Below are 26,052 nucleotides of genomic sequence, written 5' to 3' on the forward strand. Positions count from 1 at the left end.
AGTATGTCTGCCAAAAAAAATTAAAGACAGAGGGAGCCTGGGAGAGTTGAGAAAGATGATGCAGGACATGGCATCTGATCTAGCTTTTGAAAAGGAATTGGCCAGGCAAAGAGGTGAGGAGAAGACTTTCTGAGAGGAGGAAACAGTCTGAAAAGGCACAAGGGCCTTTGCTCATGTGAAAAACATCCTCTAATTGGGAACATTGAATGCAGAGTATAGGATGGATGGGGATGGGGAGAAGAATATGGATTGGAGAACTATTGGCCGGTTACGCTACTAAGATAGATTGGGGCTGGAGAGTTATAACTGCCTGAAGAAGGTAATCTCTGTTATGTACTACATGAATGAGTGTTTTTTGCCTTCTAAAATAGAAACTCAAATTCATAGATATCTGGGCAGCAATACGCTATGGCTCTGAAATCTACTGCTATTTCTGTGACCATAATTTAACTCCCACACACATGCCAAGTTATATCCTGTGTCTTTTATCAAAAGGTTTTACCCTCATAATGACCTGGATAGATAACCAACATAATTAAGTGAATGCTAGCAAAATGGCCATATGTGGTGAGTTACCGTCAAACAATGTAAGGATTGGCAGCCTACACTGCACACTGAAAATATGTTGCATAAAACTCTACTCTTGTTATCAGTCGGTTCCTCATTTGACCCATGGAAGATGGCAGTCCCCAAACCCAGGAACCATTTTCCTGAGCATCCGCTGACACAGCATACCTTGTCATCTGTCCCAGGGCCAGAGTGTTGAATAAAAAGGTCAGGGGCCTCAGGGCACGGAAGGATGTTCAGTTTCTTCTGCCTCCACTCTCCTTAGACCTCAGGCTTCCTCCACATGACAAGGTGGCAAGCAGGCATCAGTGCAGCAGAGAATGGAGAGAAGCTGCTTCTAGATGTACTTTTTCACTGCATTAAATCCAGAGGAATAAAAGAGCTTCGGTCATGGGCAACAAAGCCTCTGAGCATTCGATGTCTAAGTGAGTGTTGTGGTGTGTGGAGGCAAGTAGACCCTGAGGGGGGGCGCAGATCAGTGACAGTCTACTCCACCACCACCTGGTGCCTTCTCCCTCATGGACAGTGTGGACAGGTGGCAGTTTCTGGAGTGTTAGCCTGAGAGGTGCCATTGCTCCCGGCTCTGCAGCCTCCCTGCTCCAAGTGCTGAAGAGCTGACCTTCACCAATGACTCAACAATAGCAAGCCAGAGACATCAATAAAACCCATTATAAGTGATAACACCCTTTAACACAGACATGCAGCTCAGAGAATTAATTCCTCCCACCCCCTCCCAGGCAGCTTTGGTGAAATTAAAGTGGGAATTGACATTCTCACAAATTTCCCATTTCCTGCCTGTGTTTATCAGGAATCTAGGTCATGACAGTTCTGATCATTCACGTCGTGAGTGGTATATGTCATAGAAGGGCAAAGCCCAAAGTTTGCATGCTCCCTCCTTTTCCTTCCTTCTCCATCACCCTGCAGAAGAGAAAGTATCACAGCAATAACCACACTGACACTGTGGTCTCAAGTGACTTCAGCACCCTGTCCGGAGCACATCTGGGTTGCAGTGCTTTTCATGCCAGCTGTTGTCAGCAAGGGATGATCGGCCACGTGATTTCCCTGAGCAGTCGGGCACTTGTCATCCAGGGTAGCCCAAAGGGGCCTGGATGAACTTTACCTTTTCCTGTTTACCTCCAAGGGCCCCCTCACGCCACTGTAATATCCTGACTGGTGGTTCAGAAGCAAAGCTCACTCCTTCCTTTTTCTCCAATCTCTCAAGTATGAGTCAGAGAGTTTTCCTAATAAATGACTCTAAGATTAGTAAAGAAATCATCATTTTAATGAACATGCCGAATCTGAGAACAATTTTTATGAATTTTTGAAATTATAGCGTAGCATTTTGTTGAAAAAAAGTTGTAAGAAGAGATAATGACCTATGACCTATCACCTTACCATAATTATTTTCATTTCCCATATTTCTTTCCAGTCTCTGTCCACAAGTAGGAATTGTTCATAATTGTGATCAGTGTGTACATGGTGTTCATGTCTCATGCTTTTCTCCACTTAACTTCGGCTCCCTATAATTATCTTACTGAATGATTGGCCAAATACATTTCCCTTGGTGGCTAATTTATGATTTATTACCCAAAAGAGGGAGAGGTTAGTTTCTCATAACGTCTCAAAAAAAAAAAAAAAAAAAAAAAAAAAAAAAAAAAAAAAAAAATATTTGGCTTTTGCTTTCTTTTGAATTTTTCTTTTGAAATTATCTCAGGCATAGCATCTCTGGTTCTTGATATGTATTTTCATATTTTTTTAAAAAAAAAGATGATATGAATTTATAGTACTACTAATAAGTCTGTGACTATTTTAATTATAAATTAGAAGGCCCAAGAGAGATGGTTATGGAAACAGATGCTATACTTAATGGCAAATTGTTTTGGTTTGTTTGCTTGTTTCAGCACACTTCCTTTTTACGTTATTGTCTTTACTGGGTAGGCCTGAGTCAGGGCCTAAAGAAGAAGAATAGAAAATGAGGAGAGCATTTTTGCAGAATAGCTCCCATTCCACGACTCAGCATTCTTTCCTTCACTTGTTTCTATTTCTGTCAAGGTGAGCAGACCTTCTGAGTGTGAGACGCTGGTAGGTCTATCCTCAGAACAAGACCTGCCCCCTCTCAATGAGGGACAGCTGGAAGTGGACCAGACACTGAGAACTCCACGAGAGCCAGAAATAGTTAGATGATGGACTGCGTCCGGACAGGGATGCAGCCACTTTGGAATAATTCTTTAATCCATCTGAAATTCTGAAATCTGTAGGCACTGACCTCATCTTTTTGCCTTTTATCTTTCTGGGGCATTTTTGCTGTGAGTCACAGGCCAAAGACAAACCCTCTAACAGATATTAAGGTAGAGAATGATGTGAAGAGATTGGCTCCCTAAGAAAGAATGTTTTGTGGGCAATTACTGAGCAGTGTGGCCCACAGATCACAGGAGGGGAGAGGGATGGTCATCAATGGTGCCTAATAGAAGCACAGAGAAGGAAGGCACACTGGAACCTCCATGCTAGAACAGTGTAGAGCATTGGTTTGGATACACTTGGCCCTTCTCTTCCAGACTAGGAGTCCTCAGGATGCTGAGATGAGCTGATGACTCTCATCTTCTGCTGACTGCTCAGACCACTAGAATGATCGCCCTACCCAGTATTGGTACAGCATGTACAGTTTGAGAAGTGTGGTTTAATGTACATATTAGACATGGCACTGAGCGCCTTGGTCATTGGTCATTCACCTGCAATGAAATGAAAAATGTCACTTGGTTCCTAGACTTCTGGGCCTGGCTCCTTGCGTGCACTCCATAGGTTATCACCACTGAGTGAGCCCATGCTTCTCGATTATACCTTGCAGTCTCTGCTGGGTAAAACCTAAGCTTTATGTAGCCTTTGCTGTATAGTAGCTCAAAGGTCAAAGGACAGATGTAAAGATAATGGGTTCACCTAGCAGCCTCCTTACAGCTGGTGTAGCATCCACATTTTAGGGAATTCATACCTCTGTGGGCCTCTCTGTCTGCTTACGATGATAGAAGGAAGGGCAGTCCTTAATGCTGTTGATTGGGAGTTTACTGGTTTTTTTGTTTTGTTTTGTTTTGTTTTGTTTTGTTTTTGTGGCCTCTCTGGAAGGGAGATGCTGAAGAAGAAAGGAGAATAACACAGTTTTGGTGGCAGGCGAGGAGGCGGGCAGTGCTGTCACCTTGGACACTCATTGAACCTCTCTAAGCCCCGCCTCATAAAGGGGATAAAAACACTTGCTACATGGGCTGCATGCAAATCAAATGAGATAGTTCACAGACCGCCCTGAATGGAGAGAAGGAATCATGCCATGAACCTTGAGAGTGCATGGTTCCTCCTTCCATCAGCCTCATTGCAGCTCCTCTTGTCTAGACATGCTGGCCCTATTCCATGGTCAATGTGCAGCCATTTGCAACTGCAAAATGAAATGTGCCGATTTTCCTTAAGGTGCTGTTTTCTCTCATCTCTTGTAGGAGGTGCTTGAACTCGCTTTCTCCATCTTGTATGACTCAAACTGCCAACTGAACTTCATCGCTCCTGACAAGCATGAGGTAAGGGTCTCGGGGGTGATAATTTATGAGATAATGTTATCTTTTCTTGAGAAAAATATAGAAAGAAATTTTACTTAAGAAAAATAAACCTGCCTGAAAAAATGATGAACCAAGGGACATCTTGCTGACTTGGAGTAGAATAGAAACCTCTTGACAAACTGCCCGTTGCAACAGATTCAGCTTCTTAGTAGCTTGATTGATAGTTCATGGTAAAGAAAAAGGATGTAAAAGGCCTCAAATGCAGCAAAGGTATAGTTGTTAATCCAGAGAAAGAAGCGGCCCTGGTTACAGCTTTGGTTTTCATTGAATTTTTCGTTTTTGGTCTGGATTTTCCCAAGATAAACTGGTCTCTCTTCTTTAAAACATCTGAGGAAGTAGGTTTTCTACCAAATTTCTTTAAGCTATTTTAAGAGGTTTAGGGCTGTCTCTGCTGTTGGGATTTTATTTTCGAGATGCTTTTATTCCTTTCTGACATCTTGTTATATGTATAATTTGTTTCTCTTCTTGCAGCACGCTGTCAGCTATATTTAAAATATTTAGCATAAATCTAGGAAAATGCATTTGTAAGATAAAGTAGCAGTTATGGCTGATTTAACTTTCTTTTATAAACTGGAACCCAACATCATGCTTGGAACTTTTATTTTTAGATGATACCATTCAAATTTTTGTTTTGCGTGTGGTTGCATAAACAGCTTTAGAAAGGAAGAGAACATTTTAATAGAATCTGACTTTTGTTCCCCATTTCCCCTAGGACATTTAGCTCATTTAGAAGTTATTCAGTATCTGGTTTTCACTGGTTTGAAGCTTTTGAATAAAATTGTATATCCCAAAGAGAGAAGAAAGATTAGACACAAATCCTGCATTTAGAATGGTGCTTAAATATAATTCTGTGTCACTTGACATTTAGTTTGCTGAAGGGTAAGACTTTGCCTTCATCTTTCTGAAAATAGATACTGTGTTCTACTGTTTCTGTTTTTAAATAAAATTGTGGTTCTACACAGGCCACCATATTCGAGATGTATAGAGCTGTATACAAAACTACTTAAAATAGTAGAACTTTGGATGTTATTTAAATCTCTGCAAGGCTGTTTTCCCCAGTGTACATTAATTCCAGATCAGGATAAATGCTCTGGGACTGCCAGATTTTTATTCGTATCTGCCACTTCTTATAGATACAATGAAGAGAAAAATGCCATATGCTTGTGAACACTTTTAATTACTTCAGACCACTTTCCTTTCTATTACCTCATTTTATTTCCATAATTATTCCATACAATAGAAAGTTCTATTACAGACATTCTCATTTATCAAATGCGCGCAGAGAGACCTCCCAGAACTGAATACCTCAACAATAGAAAGGTTAACACAGTTGGCCCTTGAACAGTGTGGGGGTTATGGGCACCAACCCCCCACACAGTTGAAAATCTGCCCATAACTTTTGACTCCCCAAAAACTTAACTGTCAGTAGCCTACTGTTGACCAGAAAGAAGCCTTCCCTATAGCATAAGCAGTTGATTCACACACATTTTATATGTTATGTGGATTTTATACTGTATTCTTCCAATAAGGTAAGCTGGGAAAAGAAAATGTTAAGAAAATCATAAGGAAGAGAAAATATGTTTACTATTCATTAAGTGGAAGAGAATCATCATAAAGGTCTTCATCCTCATTGTCTTCACATTGAGTAGGATGAGGGAGAAGGAAGAGGACGGGTTGGTCTTGAAGTCTCGGGTGGCAGAGGCTAGAGAGGTGGAAGAGGTGGAAGGGGAAGCAGGAGAGACAGGCACACTTGGTATAAGTTTTATTGAAAAAAAAAATCCATGTATAAGTGACCCACACAGTTAAAACCCATGTTGTTCAAGGGTCAACTGTAAGTATAACAACCCTGGCTTACTCTCTGCCAGGCACTATTAATGCTTTATATGTATGTTTCACCCCAGTTAACCCTCATATAACTCTAAAAGAATCCCCATTTAATAAAATAGGGAAATGAGGCAAGAGAGCTTAAGAAACGTGTCCAGGGTCACACAAGTAGTAAGAGACGGAGCTGGGATTTAAACACTGGCAGTCTTGCTCCAGAAGCCCCTCACTTAACCCCTGCACTGTGGAGCTAGGAAGAGAAAGAGCAGGCACTGAGCTCGCACATTCCTGGCAGGCCCATCACTCAGCTTCTACAATCACCAACTCATGGCCAATCTGGTTCACCTGTGCTCCCATCCGCTCTTCCACCATCACCCAGCTGCCACCCCTGATTATTTTAAAGCAAATCTGGATATCATTTTATGTATAAATATTCCTGTATGCATTTCCCAATAATAAAGACTCAATTTAAAAACCATAACTGCAATACCCTGATCACACTTAAATAAATTAATAATGTGGTATTTATTTATTAATCTATGTGCAGTCAGTTTTCAGATGTCTCTGATTGTCTCATTTGTGTGTTTGTTTCTTTCATACTTTGTTCAAGTCAGAATGCAAATAAGATCCATGCATTGCAGTTGGTTGACATGTTTCCTAGGTTTCTCTGAATCTACAGGTTTCTATTTCTCTCTCTCTCTGTCTCTCACAATCATGAGCATGTGCCTTTTGTCCTTGAAATTTATTTACTGGGAAAAACAGGTCATTAGACCTGTAATGTTAATAGTCTCGACTGTGCTGGTTATAACTTTATGTATTAGCTTACTGTTGCTATTGTAACAAACTGCCACAAACTTAGTGTTAAAGAACACAAATTTATTATCTTCCAATTCTGGACTTCAGAAGTCAAATGTGAGTATCCTGGGCTAAAATCAAGGTGTCAGCAGGGCTGTGTTCCTTTCTGGAGGCTCTAGGGAGAGTTTTCCGTTGTCTTTTTCACTCAAGAGTCCATTTGCACTCCTTGGCCTCCATCCATTGCAATGGCTGGTTGAACCTTTTCATCACCTCACTTCAGCCTCCTCTTTCGTACTCAGATCTCCCTCTACCTCTCACTTCTCTGACTCTGACTATTCTTCTGTTTCCTTCTCTCACTTTTAAGGACCTTTGGGATTACATTGGGCCTGCTTGGATAATCCAAGATAATCTCTGTTTTAAGGTCAGCGGATAGCAACCTTAAGTCCCTTTTCCATGGAACCTGACATATTCACAGGATCCAGAAAGTAGGATGTGGGTGTCTTTGGAAGGCGGGTATTATTTTTCCCACCACAACCTGCAATATAATTCATATATTCATCTGTCCCCTGTATGTCCTATGAATTGTAGTTAAAGGATTAATAAAATTCAGGCTCCCTTTCTAAGCAGCAGCAGTGGTGTTTGTACTTTCATGGTGACTTCTTGCTCCCCTTTCTTGGATATTAGCAGCCACCAATGATCGTTGTCTGGATCCTTGGAACCATTAGAGGTTGCAAAAGGTTGATATCCTAATTGTATTATTCCTTCTTTGTTTATTAAAGGGATATATAAAGAGAAACTGGCCTCATCAACTATTTGGTTATCCTGAAGTTATACAATTTACATATGGTAGACAGGATAAGTACTTGATTCTCTTTACCAGTTTTCAAAATAGTAAGCATCTTTCAAAGAAGAACAATGAGGCATTTCGGGGCAGGGGTTGAGTAGGAAATCATGTGTTTAAACAGAATTGTGTCTCAATATGTTGCAGTTACTGTCATTATTAGTTTCTGAGTTATCCTGTCTGGAACAAGTAGGAACACCATTGGGTTTGCATCTGAGTCCTATTGGGAGGACCCCTTATGTCTTTGATAACTTTCTGGCATTCTGGTATGATGGGGTGCTCCAGGTTTATCTTTATGTTTCCTGCCTTTTCTCTGTGGAGCCTTGATTACTTGTAGTGGGAAATGATATTTAGTAACCAGAATCTAAGCATGAGGTGTGTTTATGGTCATTGCACACCATGGTGCAGTGGTTCTTGGTTGGTCGTTATTTTTTAGCCATTTTTGGGGACAGAGCTAGGAGGTTTTCTTTTAAGATAAACTACATAATGAATTGATACTGATAGTTCCAACTCAAATTCAGTATCAGTACTACAGGGTTTTTATTTATTGGTTAATGTACTTTCAAATAAAATTTTCTGCGCCTGTTGTTCCTAAAAAGAAACGCACTGCAGAAATGTTCCTGTGGGTTAAACTAATCTGTACTAGGAAGCTAGCCAGGCCTAAGAAGGCTGTGTGAAAAGAACAGTAATCCCCAGGACTTAGGGATTTACCGTGAAACAGCATGAAAGCTGGAAGGGGTCTTTGAGAATGTAGAGTTCAGTGGCACCCATACCTGCATGTTCATTAGAGTTTTCTAGGAAGCAAAGTCTCCTCACCCTAGATCTATATGATCAGGATCTCCAAGGGAGGAGCTAGGTGTCTACTTCTGTCAAGGTTATTTATGAAGAAATGGATGGTTAGACATGTTCAGAATCAGATCATGAGGACACTAATTCTTCCAGAAATCCCTTAACGCTAAATTGATGTTTCGATGGGTTAAATGCTTTGGCTGAGATCACATAGCCAAGGTAGAACCAAAGCCCTCCAAATCGATGCTGCCCTGCTGAAACACAGATCTCATAATACACCCATCGTGCATCTCCTCAGCTTAAAAAGTAGGACCGCTGATGTGCATCACAGAAGATTTCCATCACATCATGGTGACTGGAGATTTATATAGTGCTTGCAGTATACTTTGGTTACTTTTATGTTGAGATCTGCTACCATGGAATACAGTCCAGATAACCACAGTGCCAAAGTAGGTTAAGGAGAGTCTGGAATTGCCGCTTGACCTAGTGAGGCAGTAAAGTTGGGAATCTGGAGTGCATGGTAGAAGGAAGACCACTTCAACAAAAGAGGAGAACAATTGCTGTTATAGAATCCTATATAGCACTATTAGAAACCTAACTCCAGTGCGTGAGTGGAGCCCAGCATCCAGAACGCCAAGCAGCTTTCCGAGATGGTGGCATCAGGGGTGCCTCTTTCACCAGGTGTCGTGGTTCTCTGTCCAGGTCAGTACAGAACTCCAGCCTCTGGGAGGGGAAGCTAAGAAGAGAAAAGCAGGTCCTCAGACAAGGCACAGTTCCTCCTTCTCCCTCTTAGAGATCATAGTCTCCTGAAGAAACAAAAGGCTATGACAGGAGAAGAATCAGACTCTTAGTTGGGTACTCTGAAGGGCTTTCCAAAACAGATAATGTCCCCAGGGATCAGGCCCCAGAGACCTGGTGAAAGGAAACCTTAGGAACTAGAGACAAAGGCTAAAGAGGCCCCCAGACAGGCAGCCAACCCTCCTCCCATTAAGATTGCCCAATAATTTTAACCATTTTGGCTGCCAGACACTGGGCAGCAGAAGGCTATTTCCTAGCCCTTTAGCTGAGAAGCACCAAGGTGGGACTACCATTGGCCATTGGCTCCAGGGTGGGACAGGGCTGTCATTGTGAATGCCAGGAATCAGACAGGACAGGTCGAGATGAGCTACTAGACTAGGAGCCATGACTGGAGTCAGCAAAGAAACCTGCTTCACCTGATGTTGAGTCCAGGGCTGTTCGGCAGATTCCACCAATACCTAAAAGTCATAGACTCGCACATAGGTGTTACATTGCAAGTCATGGAGAACTCCAATCCTCAGCTGTTACAGAGAAGCATTCTTTGCAAAGAAGAGCACAGGCACTGGAGTCAGATTGCCTGGGTTCAAATCCCACCCAGTCTACATAATACTGAGTCACTTCTCCGTACCTCAGTTCCTTCACGTATAAAACAGAGATAACAGAAGTATCGACTTTATATTGAGTTGTTGTGAATATGAAATGACGAAGCAGGCAGAGCACTTAGCGCAGAGCCTACTGAGTGATGAGTATTCACTGTTAGCTATTTTTACTATTAATACTTCTGTAATCACCACCAGTAATGATCGCTGTTGCCTCCCTTCCTGCCAGTACTGTATCTGGACGGATGGACTGAATGCGCTACTCGGAAAGGACATGATGAGCGACCTGACGCGGAATGACCTGGACACCCTGCTCAGCATGGAAATCAAGCTCCGCCTCCTGGACCTGGAAAACATCCAGATCCCTGACGCACCTCCGCCAATTCCCAAGGAGCCCAGCAACTATGACTTCGTCTATGACTGTAACTGAAGTGGCCGGGCCCAGACATGCCCCTTCCAAAACTGGAACACCTAGCTAACAGGAGAGAGGAATGAAAACACACCCACGCCTTGGAACCCTCCTTTGGTAAAGGGAAGCTGTGGGTCCACACTCCCTTCAGCATCACCTCTAGCCCCGGCAACTTTCAGCCCCTAGCTGGCATCTTGCTCACTGCCCTGATTCAGTTCTTCGGCTCCACTGTTTCAGGTCCCTTCCCATGGCTGCAGTCCACTGGTGGGACAAGAACAAAGCCCACTGCTAGTAAGAAGGCCGAAGGGCCCTTCCATCCTAGCCCCCTGCAGGCATGCCCTTCCTTCCCTGGGGCAGGAAAGCCAGCAGCCCCAGACTGCCCCAAAACTTGCCCACCAGACCAAGGGGAGTGCCCCAAGGCCCCTGTCTGGAGGAAATGGCCTAGCTATTTGATGAGAAGACGAAACCCACATCCTCCTTTCCCTTCTCTCTAGAATCATCTCGCACCACCAGTTACACTTGAATTAAGATCTGCGCTCAAATCTCCTCCCACCTCTCTCCCTGCTTTTGCCTTGCTCTGTTCCTCTTTGGTCCCAAGAGCAGCAGCCGCAGCCTCCTTGTGATCCTCCCTAGCATAAGTTTCCCAAACAGTCCACAGGTCGCACGCCCACTTTGCGTCTGCACTGTGATCGTGACAAATCTTCCCTCCTCACCAGCTAGTCTGGGGTTTCCTCTCCCTGCCCCAGGCCAGAACTGCCTTCTTCATTTCCACCCACGCTCCCAGCCTCTTAGCTGAAAGCACAAATGGTGAAATCAGTAGTCTCGCTCCATCTCTAATAGACTAAACCTAAATGCCTCTAGGATGGGCTGTTGCTATCCAAGCGTTTGGTGTTACCTTCTCCTGGGAGGTCCTGCTGCAACACAAGTTCCACAGGATGGTCAAGCTGTCAGCCATCCAAGTTTACATCATTGTAATTATTACTGGTATTTACAATTTGCAAGAGTTTTGGGTTAGTTTTTTTTTTTTTTTTTTTGCTTTGTTTTTGTACAAAAGAGTCTAACATTTTTTGCCAAACAGATATATATTTAATGAAAAGAAGAGATACATAAATGTGTGAATTTCCAGTTTTTTTTTTAATTATTTTAATCCCAAACATCTTCCTGAAAATAACATTCCCTTAAACATGCTGTGGAATAAAATGGATTGTGATGATTTGGGGAGCTGGTGTTTTGATTTAGTAACTTAGATTCTTGCTACTCAGTCATCAGCATCACCTGAGAGCTTGTTGGAGACGCCATCTCCTCAGCTCCACCCCAGACCTGCTGAATTGGGTGATGTTTATGTACATTGGTTTGAAAAACACTGCTGTGGGAAACCCTCCACCATTGCTAGGTCACCACAAGCTCTGAGCATCAGTGGAGAATGTTACTTCTAAGAAGACCATCTCGACTCACTAAGAAAATCAGAGCCACTGTATGAAAATATCTATTCCTTTTACATTGTTGTCTCTTGACCATGACTTTCTCTTTTCTTTTTTCTTTCTTACCGTGATATAATTTATAGAATGGGTCTAATTAAAGACATCACAACTTTGAGGGAGCACATTTAGCAATGAAAAGAATGCATACCCACAGACCTGAAATAAATTAAGCCAGAACTAAATAAATCTAACTGTGGGTTAATAAATTATGGGTCAGAGCCCAGTGAAGGATGTTTCTTAGGTCATTTGCACTGGAGGCATTATCAGGATTGTAAACTCCCAGCACTGGGAGGGATGTCAGAAGGGTCCAAGCATGCAGTATTAAGCGTGGCACAGCACAAGCCACTCTGGCCTCACAGCACAAGCTGTGGAAGCATCCAGGTCATTGCTCTTTACCGTCATCAGGATGTGCAATTACAGATTGACCTAGGTTGAGATGATATGGTCCAGAGCACTGCATGCATTGCAGAAAAAAAGTCCTTTGCAATCCAAAGCCATTCACAGGGGTTCCTTCTTCCCATCAGAGCACTCACACCTGAGTGTCAAGCTGTTAATTCCTTGATCATTAAGCTTCGATGTTATTAACAAGTACTTGCTGTCAGGAGCAGTTATTAATCTACCCATCATCATGATAAAACAGTAAGTGTTAGGTCAAAGAAAGCAAACAAAGTCATATTATTTTTTTCTTACGGGTTACAAGATCCAATCCATTAAAAAGGGATGTTTTCTGAACCAGGATCTCTGAGGTCCTGAGACTCTGGGTTTAAGAAATGTATCTGTCCTGTGACCTTGGTTGGGAAGATCCAGCCCCTCTCTTTTCTGGCACTCCAGCTTTGGTGCATTTAATAGAAACCTTTTCAGGACTATGAAAGGCAGCATTCTCCAGCTCCTCCCTAGACCCTCCTTTGGACCTGTGAGATCCGAAGAGTATGCCATCTGTTTCCCTTCATTTTGTGACCATGTGGGGAAGGATTGTTGCCCATATTTGGCCACCTCACCTTCTCTCTCCAGGCTGCCCAAGGCTTTTTTTTCCCATGCAATGAGCCTACCGCCTCCAACTCATCTCCTGTTGCCTGCAGTTTCCTAAGCCTGGGCAGCTCAGCCAAATCCAAGGCAGAAGTAAAGTAGGAAGACTGATGTTGCTGTGAAGTCCAAGTTGCATTCTCCCATTCATCTTACTCAAAATAAAACTGATTACTTAATTTGAATCTGCTGATGTTAAATTCCTCTTTTGTTTAGAACACATAGGAGGAAGAATTAATTGGCCTCTCAAACCTCTGTGACAACATTTAAGGGCAGGGAAAGCTAATAGTAATTGCAAAAGAAAAAGTGCAAGGCTGAATGTTTCTTGAGTCTATTTGCAAGTCCATTTTAAGCCATCCTTCAGTTACCGACCACAGCATGTCCTGTCCACCTGCTTTTACAAAGCACAAAGCAATGGGTGTCCCCAATGACATGCATACCTTTCATCCATTTTGTTTTTACGTATGAAAATACAATTAACACAATCCTTTCATTTTAAGGGGAAATGAAATATCCATTCAATAATCAAAAGTGTGCTTAGAGATGGGCCCTAGGAACTCAAGAACAAAATTTGTAAAATTGACATTTGTAAAAATGAGAACAAAATTCATCAAATCAGGGAAATGACAAGCAACTTAGTCAAATATAAAACCGAAAAGCTGCAGCACAGTGTGGTAAATAGCATTATATAAATATGTACAAGGTAGAATAGTAGAAAGGAGGTTGTGACCAACACTTTCCAAAATGGTATAAGGGAAAGCAAGAGAGAAGTAGAAACTTGAGTAAGATCTTGAAAAAGGGATGTTCACCATGTAAGAGAGAAACCTAAGTAGAGCAGAGAGTGTGAACAAAGCATGGAGGCAGCTGATCTGGAACGACTCGGGAATCTGTAGGTCATTCAGTGTGGCTGCTGTGCCGGATGGGTATGAGAGAGCAAGAGGGTGATAACACTGCAGAGGAAGAAAAGCACAAATCATGAAAATCCTGACAGAGTTGGCAAGGACGTTTACTTGCGGGCAAAAGAGAGTGCATTAAGAGGTGTGATGTCAGATTTGCCATTCGGAAATATCACAGATACAAAACAGCCTTGTGGGGGCAAGCTTGAAGTGGCAGAAAACTGGAAGCAGAAATATTAGCAAGGAGATTTTTGAAATAATCCCAAGGCAGCATTATTTGAGCCTAGACTTTGGTAGTAGTAATAGAAGTGGGGAGGAGGGTAAAGTTATTAAAGAGGCAGAATGAGCTGGAAGCGGAGACCTCATTAGCGTGGGAGTGAGAGAGAGAAGAGTGCAGAGGACTCCTGAGCTCCTAGAAGAGGTAATAGGGCTATGAGCAAAAATCAGGAAGAGAGGAGGAACAGAAGAGTTTAGGAAATGATAATGAGATGAAATAATGAGATAGTGTGCATTTGGTGGACTTCTCCAAACAGAAAGATAATTTGAGGCAAGTCATTTACTATGTGCCTGTTACTCATTTATATAATGGAAATGTTATTACTTGTGAGGATTATACATGAGGTGGCTGAATACTGCCAGTGCTCAAAAAGGAAATCCCCTGCCCTCCCCGTCCCTTCCCTTTCCTTCCTTTCCTCTGTTATCCACGGTGGTTTGAGGTTGGGATCTTTAGCATAGCTTAACTAGATGATATGCGATCAATCCCTCAAGATCCATGGGGGATTGGTTCCAGGAGCCTTTGGATACCGAAACCCAGGATGCTCAAGTCCTTTATATAAAATGGCATCATATTTGCATATAACCTATGCACATCCTCCTGCATATTTTATATCATCTCTAGATTGTTTATAATACCTAATACAATGTCAGTGCTATACAAATAGCTTAGACTCTATCATTTTCAAAATTTAGAGTTTGTATTGTGTTTTTTATTATTTCCCCAAATATTTTCAGTCTCAGTTGGTTAAATCTGAGGATGCAGAACCTGTAGATATGAAGGACTGTTTTTCAACCAATTCAGTCTGTTTTATGGTAAAGAAAAATGAGAGGAAGAGTGGAAAATTTAAGAATTTTGATATACTTCTTGAATTAAGGATTGGAGGTAATGCAATAAGACCACAATTTAAAATAAATTCCAGTGGGGCGGTAGCGTGTATGCTATAAACCATATAAAAATATAATTATACCCTAATCACTTAAGGCATTAGAAAGAGGAAACTTTCATGGCTGGAGAACAGAGAGGAATATTGGAGAGACAATAGAAGATAAGATGGGAAAAAAGGTAAAGAATCTTGACTGTCTTGCCAAGAAGTTGGAAATATATTCTTTATGTGATCAAGAGCCACTGACATATTTTACCCGGGTAAATGGCATGACCAGATCTGCATTTTAAGATCATGACTGTCACGCAGGCAGCAGCACAAAAGAGGAGTCAGGAAAGGGTGGGACTGGAGGCTGAACATGTGTCAAAAATGCTTCACTTTTAAAGAAGGCTGAATATCAATCATTCAATCAATCAAATTACTGGAAGCAAATGGAATCCAACAGAGATTATATGCAGGGTGCTGTAGAAGAGATGAAACTTGATCACCATTGCAAAAGACAGCAAAATAGAAGTCTATACAGTTAGCCCTTGAACAACATGGGAGTTAGGGGTATCAACGGCCGGCACAGTCAAATAATCCAAGTATAACTTCTGACTTCCCCAAACCGTAACTACTAATAGCCTATCTATGATCAGAAGCTTTACCGATAATATAAACCATCAATTAATACATATTTTGTATATTATATGTATCAATACTGTACTCTCAAAGCTAGAGAAAAGAAAATGCTATTAAAATCATAAGAGAAAATATATTTGCTATTTATTAATATTAAGTTGAAGTGGATCATTAATAAGGTCTTCATCCTCATCGTCTTCACGTTGAGTAGGCTGAAGAGGAGGGGTTGGTCTTGCTGTCTCGGGGTGATAGAGGCAGAAGGAATTCCACGTAAAAATGGACTTGCACAGTTCAAACCTGTGTTGATCAAGGGTCAACTGTATTTTCAAAGTTCAATATATAAATACAAAAATAGAAATAAGACCAAATCTTTCTCGGACTGGCTGAAAAAGCAAAATCTGGACAAATGCTGGTTACGAGATATGTGCCTAAGACAAAATGACACACAGTAATTGCAAATACTGAGTTGAGCAAGAAATACCAGCAAATGCAAAGTCACAGTGCAATGAGTGGAGAGAGGAGGTGGCGGGGAAGGAGTAAATAAACATCAGGCAAAATAAAATTGAAAATACAAAGATAGGAAACAGAAAGTTATTTTATAATACAGATGGTCCTCAACTCGCAACAGAGTTGCATCCCAATAAACCTTTTGTAAGTTGAAAATATCTTGTCGAAAATGCATTTAATATACCTACCTACTGAACATCTGAGCTTAGCCTAGCCTACCTTAAATGTGCTGAAAACATATTAGCCTACTGGGCAAAATCAGCTAACACAAAGCCTATTTTATAAGAAAGTGTTGGATATCTCATATACTGCATATTGCAAGCCCAGGAGAAGATCAAAATTCAAAATTTGAAGTACATCCAAATTGCAACAGTTTCACACCATCACAAAGTCAAAAAATCTAGGTGAACCATTGTAAGTTGCAGACCCTCTACTCTTTCACGTTGATACTTTTTTTCATGTCTCTGTCTATGTGCTAAATAAAATAGAATATTTTATTCATCAGTAATATCTACATGCTAAATAAAATCACCTTGAAATATATAAACCGAAACTTTTATATATAGAAGTGATGAGCACCATTCCTTAGGTAGAGACTTCAAATAATGGCATATATATGATTAACTGAATCTGAAAGATGTTTTGGATCCCTTCTCCACAAAAAATTTAAAAAGCCAGACATGGTGGTGCATGCCTGTAGTCTTTGCTACTCCTAGCTACTTAGCTGAGGCAGGAGGATTGCTTGAGCCTAGGAGTTCAAGCCTGCAGTGAACCATGACCAAGTGACTGCACTCCAGCCTGGGCAACAGAGTGAGACCCTGTATCCAAAAAAATAAAAGAGAGAGAGAGAGAGAGAGAGAAAAGAAATAAAAAAATAAAGATGTTTGGATATACATAGTCTACAAAAAATATACATAATATATCTTTGGAAAATGTTCCTCATATAGATGGCCACAAAGAAAATCTTTACACTAAGACAATGTAAGTATAAAGAACTTCTGGTTTCATAGCAATACCCAAAACATCCTCCACCCAAAACAATTATTTCAAATGTGGCTAAAAATTTAAAACAATAAAAATCATTTAAAATGATTTCCCTGATCTTCTATTACAAAAAGGGAAATCCGCAGGTGTCAGTGATGAGGAAAGAACTGAAATCCAAAGCACTAAACTTGTGGCTGAGGCTGTGGCCTCCCCAGTGTGTTAGTTGTCTTGAGAGAGGTGTAAGTTCTAGTGTCCAGGTGGGGAATTTTAGACACCAGGCCTCATTTGCATATTAATGAGGAAGAGAACTGATGTCTTCCCACAAAAGCCCAGATCTTAAGATGGCTACACCCTTATTTGCAAGTTAGATGTGGGGGGAAAAAAAACCTAACCATTGGCACAGGAAGCTAACATGAAATCTTCTCTGACTAGGCTGTGGGAGAAAAAAAGACTCACAATCTATAATGAGTAAGAGTAAGATTAGACACCCCGAAACTTGACATAATAGAATAAAAACATGAAAATAAAATAAAGTGCCGCCTCGGCCTCCCAGAGTGCTGGGATTACAGGTGTGAGCCACCACGTCTGGCCTAAGGTAAACATATTTTAAATAGAATTGAAATCCCCAGAACAATAAAGAGATGACAAAAGTAATAAAACATGAAAAATATAGTCATTGGAAAAATGAACTCAGTGTCACATTAAATATAGGTTAGACACAACTGAAGAGAGAATTAATGAGCTGAAAGACAGATCTGAGAAAAATTACCCAAAAGGCCGTGCAAAGAATTGAGAAAAAAAATTGACTGTTAGGCAACTTGAAGGTGAGAACTCTAATAGAAGTTCCAAAGTGAAAGAAGAGCAAATGGTGGAAATGCAGTATTTCAAGGAATAATGGCTGAAGATTTTCCAGTAAAACAAATCCTTAGATTTGGAAATATAAAAAGTCCCAAGCAAGATAAGTAAATATGCACTGATAAAAAATCACAGTGACACTGAAAAACACCGAAGACAGAGAAAATGTGAAATACCTAGAGAGAAAGATGATCACCTTCACAGGAAGTGTTAGACTAATAGATGTTGCTACTTCAGTGGCAACAATGGAAGAGGGCTCTGAGTAATCTTTTTTTAATATACTTTAAGTTCTGGGATACATGTGCAGAATGTGCAGGTTTGTGACGTAGGTATACACGTGCCATGGTGGTTTGCTGTACCCATCACCCCATCATATACATTAGGTATTTCTCCTAATGCTATCCCTCCCCTAGTCCCCCACCCTGCCAACAGGCCCTGGTGTGTGATGTTCCCCTCCCTGTGTCCATGTGTTCTCATAGTTCAACTCCCACTTATTATTGAGAATATGTGGTGCTTGATTTTCTGTTCCTGTGTTAGTTTGCTGAGAATGATGCTTTCCAGCTTCATCCACATCCCTGCAAAGGACACAAATGCATTCTTTCTTATGGCTGCATAGTCTTCCATGGTATATATGTGCCACATTTTCTTTATCCAGTCTATCACTGATGAGCATTTCGGTTGATTCCAAGTCTTTGCAATAAACATATGTGTGCATCTGTCTTTATAGTAGAATGATTTATAATCCTTTGGGTATATACCCAGTAATGGGATTGCTGGGTCAGATGCTATTTCTGGTTCTAGATCCTTGAGGAGTTGCTACACTGTCTTCCACAATGGTTGAACTAATTTACACTCCCACCAACAGTGTAAAAGTGTTCCCATTTCTCCACATGCTCTCCAGCATCTGTTGCTTCCTGACTTTTTAATGATCGCCATTTTAACTGGCATGAGATGGTATTTGGCATGGTGGTTTTGATTTGCATTTCTCTAATGACCAGTGATGATGAACTTTTTTTCATTTTTCATGTTTGTTGGCCACATAAATATCTTCTTTTTTTTTTTTTTTTTTTTTTTTTTTGAGACGGAGTCTTGCTCTGTCGCCCAGGCTGGAGTGCAGTGGCGCGATCTCAGCTCACTGCAAGCTCCGCCTCCCGTGTTCACGCCATTCTCCTGCCTCAGCCTCTCCGAGTAGCTGGGACTACAGGCGCCCGCCACCACATCCGGCTAATTTTTTGTATTTTTTAGTAGAGACGGGGTTTCACCGTGGTCTCGATCTCCTGACCTCGTGATCCGCCCGCCTCAGCCTCCCAAAGTGCTGGGATTACAAGCGTGAGCCACCGCGCCCAGCCAAATATCTTCTTTTGAGAATTGTCTGTTCATATCCTTCTCCCACTTTTTGATGGAGTAGTTTGTTTTTTTTCTTGTAAATTTGTTTAAGTTCTTTGTAGATTCTGGATATTAGCCCTTTGTCTGTTGGATAGACTGCAAAAACTTTCTCCCATTATGTGGGTTGCCTGTTCACTCTCAAGATAGTTTCTTTTGCTGTGCAGAAGCTCTTTAGTTTAATTAGATCCCATTTGTCAGTTTTGGCTTTTGTTGCAATTGCTTTCTGTGTTTTAGTCATGAAATCTTTACCCATGCCTATGTCCTGAATGGGATTGCCTAGGTTTTTTCTAGGGTTTTTATGGTTTTAGATCTTACACTTATTTAATCCATCTTGAGTTAATTTTTGTATAAGCTGTAAGGAAGGGGTCCAGTTTCAGTTTTCTTTATATGGCTAGCCAGTTTTCCCAACATTATTTATTAAATAGGGAATCCTTTCTCCATTGCTTGTTTTTGTCAGGTTTGTCAAAGATCAGATGGTTGTAGATGTGTGGCATTATTTCTGAGGCCTCTGTTCTGTTCCATTGGTCTATATATCTGTTTTGGTACCAGTACCATGCTCTTTTGGTAACTGTAGCCTTGTAGCGTAGTTTGAAGTCAGGTAGCATGATGCCTCCAACTTTGTTCTTTTTGCTTAGGATTGTCTTGGCTATTTGGGCTCTTTTTTAGTTTCATATGAAATTTAAAGTAGTTTTTTCTAATTCTGTGAAGAAAGTCAGTGGTATCTTGATGGGAATAGCATTGAATCTATAAATTACTTTGGGCAGTATGGCCATTTTCATGATATTGAGTCTTCCTATCCATGAGCATGGAATGTTTTTCCATTTGTTTGTGTCCTCTTGTATTTCCTTGAGCAGTGGTTTATAGTTCTCCTAGAAGAGGTCCTTCATATCCCTTGTAAGTTGTATTCCTAGGTATTTTATCTCTTTGTAGCAATTGTGAATGGGAGTTCACTCATGATTTGGCTCTATGTTTGTCTGAGTATTTTTATGTCACAGCGTACATTGAAAGTTATGATGCCTGTACAACACACGAGGGTAAGCAGATAAAGCTGCTCACCAGGAAGGGCCACAGCCCAAGCCCTACCCTGACACCCTGACAACAAGGCCATCAATTCTTCTGCATACCAGTGACCAGTCCGCAGTGCACTGCAATGAGGAGAGAGGTATGCACTGCAGCACCTGTGGAGAGGCTCTGGAATGGAGGTCTGATGATATGTTTTCATAGCATTGAGAGAAGATAATTTTAAGTAGAATTGTATTCCCAGTTAAACTGTCACTCAAGAATGGAAACAAAATAAAGACATTTCCAACAAGGTTAAAGGGAATTTGTCACTCACAGATGATCTCTAAGAGTAAGGGAAAGAAGGATAATTTTGAAAGTAAATCTAAACCAGAAATAGCTGTGTAAAAGACACAATAATAATAACTAATTTAAAGTGTATTAAGTTTTAACACACCTTATAACTAATAATAACTAATTTAAGATGTCTTAAAACTATGTGGAATTAAGAAGAATGTAACGTACAATGAAAGCCTAATGTAACCTAAAGTACTTTAACCTCCTTTTAGTTTTCAGAAGCTTAGAGATACTGATAGTCTTTAGACTTTAAATCAACTCTACATGTTAAAAATTGGGGAATAACTATTGAAAATATTAGAAACAAAATGTGTGACTTCTCTATCAACAGAAGAGGAAAAAGATAAAGAAACTCTATCAACAGAAGAGGAAAAAGATAAAATTAAATTAATTCAATAATAAATAAATAAGAAAAAATGAATGCTTCGATGAAAAATGTGAAAAGGAAATAAACAGGCAATTAACAAAATACCAGTATAAATGACCAGGGGAATAATTGAAAAAAAATACCATCAAAAAAACTTGAAGAAATACACATTAAAATGATACATGTTTTTGGCCTTTCAACTTGGCAAATTTTTGTATGATTAAAGATTATTTCTCTTAATGTATAAGTGGTATTAAAAAATCAAAAAAAAATTCAGCATAGTATAATCTAAAATAAATGTGGATTTAAAATAGTAAGTAAATTATCTATGAATAAGCAAAGAAATCAATAAACAAAGAAAATGTTTAAGGCCACAAATAATATTAAAACGCACATTAACATCATAAGACAAAATTCGAGAACATTTTAAAAATATTCAGTGATGGTGAAAGGGTAGCAAAACAGGTTCTCACAATCTCTCTGGAAAAAAATTTGGTAATATATAGCCGAAGTTTTCAAAATATGACTGACTCTTGACTTTGCAATTTCACTCATCAAATGGAGCTGCTCTGTTTGTTTTATCTGTTTATTTGCTACGCCCCTATGTATGATTTTGTTTCATGAAACGATTCCAGTGTTTAAAATAAAATTGTAAAACCTCAGGTTAAAATAAACTATGAGACATCCATTTATACCATGAGACACATGACTAACATTCATAATCATGTGAAGTGGCCCATTGAAAGGGAAGATGTTAATAAGATGTTAACTGAAAAAAATAGCTCATAAAACTGTATGAAAATGTATATGGATTTTATTTTAGAATGTCAGTGTGTGTGTTGTGTATATGCCTAGAAAAGCATTCAGAAGGATATACACCAACGTGTTTTTTAGTTTTTGTTTTTGTTTTGTTTTGTTTTGTTTTTGAAACAGAGTCTCACTCTGTCACGCAGGCTGGAGTGCAGTGGGGCGATCTCTGCTCACTGCAACCTCTGCCTCCGGGGTTCAAGTGATTCTCCTGCATCAGTCTCCTGAGTAGCTGGGATTACAGGCGCCCCCCACCAATTAATTACCAAATAATTTTTGTATTTTTAGTAGAGACAGGGTTTCACCATGTTGGCCAGGCTGGTCTCCAACTCCTGACCTCAGGTGATCCTCCTGTCTCAGCCTCTCAAAGTACTGGGATTACAGGCATGAGCCATTGTGCTCGGCCCTACTAACATGTTTTTAATAGTTTTCTCTGATTGACTAGAACTCTGGGAATTTATATTTTCTTGTTTGTGTAATGAAAGTCTATATTTCAGATTTTTGTAATGAGCATGTCTTGCATTTGAAATAAGAAAAATTTATTTTGCATTTTTAAATCCAGTGTCAGCAGATTAAGGACCTGGACTAACTTTATCCACTGGATCCCCTACATTGCCTTCTTGCCCACTGCACTCTAACTTCCTACTTCATTCCAACCTCTACCAATGCACCATGCTTCTATTTATCTACCACCTATGGTTGACACTCAATTCGCTTCCCTTGACCTCTGACCTTTCTTTTCTCATCTCACTCCTTCTCTCACCAGGCCTTCCTGTAGTCTCATGGGCAGTGGTACCCCTACCCTCACTCCTAGTCTGTCTGTCTCAGATTCTTGCAAAAGCCTCCAACAGCAATGAGTATACCTGCCTATTTGGATGATGCAATTTAATGGGTAAAATCATAGACTCTTAGTAGTCACTAATCTGACCCACTGTCCAAGTATAAGAAGTCTATCCTCAAGCCAGCCTCTGCTGGACAACTATAGAGCCAAAAACCCAACTAGCCACCAAAATGCCCCCTTTGAACACAGAATAATCTGAATATATACAAGAATATAAGAACATTCATTACATTTAGTGACTTCCATCTAACAGCCCACTATGCACTCCTTAAGACCACATGGATACATTCAATTTGACTTCTTCACAACAGCCTTTCAATATTTGAAAACCACTATTATGTCCCTTTTAGTTTTCTGTTTTCCCATTTCTTTTCAACCCTTTCTATGTGACATGGTTTGCAGCTTAGCTTCAATAGATAAATTTTAGTTCTATGATGTTCCAGTTAAAATAGATCACTTGAAACCCATTAGTTTTCAAATGTGTTTTGACAGTCCAGCAAACAAAAGGCTTTACTTAACTTGCAGAGTAGTTTTGCACATTTAAAGCTGAAGAACACAACCCTTTTAATTTTATTATGCCATTTCATTTTGTTTTTAGAATCAGGTAACAACGTTGCCCCAAAACTCTAAGAGATTGAGCAAGATCTGTTGATACCAAACATAGTTTTTAAGAAGAGAGGCATAACAAATGAGACACTAAAAATTAATAATCTATGAGTGCTTTTCTAGCTAACTCTTCTGAGTGTTTGAGAGGAAGGGAGAGACAAAATATGTGTGTGTGATAATTACTAATTGTTGAGGAAAGGCCTAATTTGGGGCCAATGTTAGAGTTCTTCAGTTGTTAAAAATATATATATTAGCTTTGAAGGCCTGTGTCAAATTCCAGATTTAATACTTGCTTGCTGTTTGACTTCAGGTAAGTTATTTCCTGGTTGGTAAAACTTTGTACAATCTTTTCTAACAATGGTTGAAGGATTATATTAAATCATGTTTATAAATTTCAACGAATAGTGCCTAGTATGTAGTGAATACTTGATAAGTAGTGCCTACTAAATACTTATTGCTAGATCTTTCTACTGCCCAAAATCAAGCACATGCCTACTTGGAGGCCCTCCCTTGAGTTTTGGAATCAGATTACACTCACCCCTCCTCCCAAATTTGTTGCTGACCATGTGGATTTTACAATTAACTAAAACCCTCATACTTCTTTCTCATGAATTAACAGTGTCTCATTTTTCAAATCCCACTATCCAAATCTCACCCTCACCTTTCTGTGTGGTAGTGCTAGGTGTTAAGCCAATAGGCCCAATTCCAGATAGATATTACCTAGAAAACCAACATCTGTGGTCCAACCTGCAGAAATAGAGCTAAAAATGGAAACTAAGTCAACATGCAGGAGTCAGGCAGAACCAGCAAAAAATGGTACCAGGGTCAGGAGCTAAGGGGTATTCTATATGGCACCAGAAATAATGGCAAAATCCCTGCAACGTGCCTTTATTGGACATCGGGCATGTGGTGCTTGTGTGGTTTTGGCTGCCATCGATACTGTGTTAGCTACTGTTGACTGACAACCTGGTGCAAGGCATTGTGCTAAATACTTTCCTTGCGTTTTATTATTTCTCTCTCTGAATACGCCCAGGAGGTTGGTATTATTACCTACTTTACCTATATGAAGTCAAAAGCTCAGAGCATTTAGGTCACTTCCCAAGGTCATACAGTAAGAAAGGGGTTAAGTCAGGGGCTGCTAGGCTTTTTCTGACTCCGTGGGCTCTGCTGTCCTCAAAAGGACAGTTTGTGTTAGACTGTCACCCTTTGATAATTATGTTACTCACTTTTTTGATCCCAAGTTTGGGGCTTTCCATTTCTCTTTTGGATGGAGGAAACAGGCCACTACATTTTGCCAGTGGATGTTCTGGTCATAAGTTGTAAGAGAACTTCCTCACTGTTCTCAGTATAACCCCCAAACGTAGATTTATCCTGGGTTCTCCCAACTTGCCTCTTCCCGGTCCTTCTCTCCCTTCTACATTTGCTCTTAGTTAACTTCTCCTTGAGATCACAGTGGTCCTTGAAAGCTGCAGGGTAGTTCACTGAGAGGGTTACATTCCAAAATATATGCTAGAAGTTGTTATTCCAAAATATATGCCTTTCAGCACCATAGGGTCATGCCTTTGCGACGAGAAACATCCACAGTTCTTCCAATAAACAGCTTTCCAGCTTTCTTGCATTACAGACCAGTAGCTCTTTGAGAAGTGAGAACATTCCTTCTCAAGACTGGATCTTGCATTTTTCTGTTTTCATTTGGAAAATAGTGATATGTCATCATCACAAAATGCAAAGCAGAAGGGAGAATAGGAATCTGAGCGGGGTGGGGCTTGGCCTCAGCGGAGCCTGCTGTGGGCGATATTGCTCTGCTGGTGTAGTTGCCAGCTGCATGCAGCTCTCTAGGAGCAAGTGCTCAAGGGTGACATCACCTCTATGAAGAGGAAAGCAATGTCACATCCTCCTTCTCTGGCTTGAGGCCCTCTGTCTCTGGCACCTACTGTGAGTGGAGTGAGGAGAAATGAACAGTCATACATGCAATTTCATTTGGCTCAAGTCATCTCAGCATCTGTAAAGCAAGAATACATCCATCACCAAATAAAGTCATTATTGAAGCAGCTGTTACCCAGACATGACTCTCAGCTGGGGAGGTGGGAGAGCAATTTATCTCTTAGCAGCAGCTTGCCAACATCTAACCTGCGATTTACAGAGGAGAAGAAATCCTCAGAATATAAAGTTCTGGCAGACATATCAGAAACGACTCTTTAATTCTCTTTTAAAAAATCCATTTTTTTAATATGTAAAATACTCAGAGAAAATTTAGAAAGTTCAAAAACAGCTACCCATGGGAAAAAGTTATATCTATCAAGAAAATAACTATCATTAATATTTAATATATTTTCCTTCCAGGCAAATAAAACTGAGAATATACTGTATATTTATATATACTTGTATCGCCAGTTGATGGAATCAGCTGGGGAGAATGAATCTATCATACACCTGCCCTTGAAGTAGCCAGGTTTCATTGGGGCCTCCTCCAGTGATCCCATTCATCTTCTTCTGAAGCTCAGTGTCTTGTTTCCTGTGACTATTCCCCATGACCTCTGGAAAAGCCTCCTGGCAGGTCTAGCTGCTCTTGACTTCATACACAAGATGTCTCTGTATATTTCTCAGTGTTCAGCATTCATGGGTGAGAAGGACAGCAAAATTAAGTAAATCCCATATATCACATGGAGGAAAGCTGCAGAAATACTTCGAGTCAGACAGAAATGAGAAGATGCAGGATGCTAGCAGACCATTCACAGACCTCCACTTGAAGAACAAAGAACAGAGAAATACTGGCCAAGTCAGGTTGGATTTAGATCTGCTTCCCTTATGCTCAGTAATTGGAACTCACTGCAATTCCATTGGAGTACTTTCCCTCAGCCCTCTTTAAAACCTCTTTAAACAAAAGGGAGATCTACAAGGCATACTCCTTAGGGGAACCCATGAGTGCTAATATATATCATCCTCT

The 26,052-nt window shown here is 40.4% G+C and overlaps 1 protein-coding gene across 16 annotated transcripts in view; it reads left to right on the plus strand.

The window, feature by feature from the left end:
• ELMO1 (engulfment and cell motility 1) overlaps positions 1 to 11,428 on the plus strand; it is a 594,311-nt gene extending 582,883 nt beyond the window's left edge. For 15 of the 16 annotated variants that reach the window (XM_055293399.2, XM_055293401.2, XM_063608973.1 and 12 more), the window contains 2 exons: positions 4,047 to 4,124; positions 10,036 to 11,428. In XM_055293399.2, coding sequence (XP_055149374.1) covers positions 4,047 to 4,124; positions 10,036 to 10,236 — 279 coding nt within the window. In that variant the 3' untranslated portion in view covers positions 10,237 to 11,428. The remainder of the gene's footprint in view (positions 1 to 4,046; positions 4,125 to 10,035) is intronic. The other variant, XR_008660142.2, reaches the window with a different exon arrangement.
• The last annotated feature ends 14,624 nt before the right edge of the window (positions 11,429 to 26,052 follow it).

Source organism: Symphalangus syndactylus, chromosome 9 (genome assembly GCF_028878055.3).
Source record: "Symphalangus syndactylus isolate Jambi chromosome 9, NHGRI_mSymSyn1-v2.1_pri, whole genome shotgun sequence".
NCBI lineage: Eukaryota > Metazoa > Chordata > Mammalia > Primates > Hylobatidae > Symphalangus > Symphalangus syndactylus.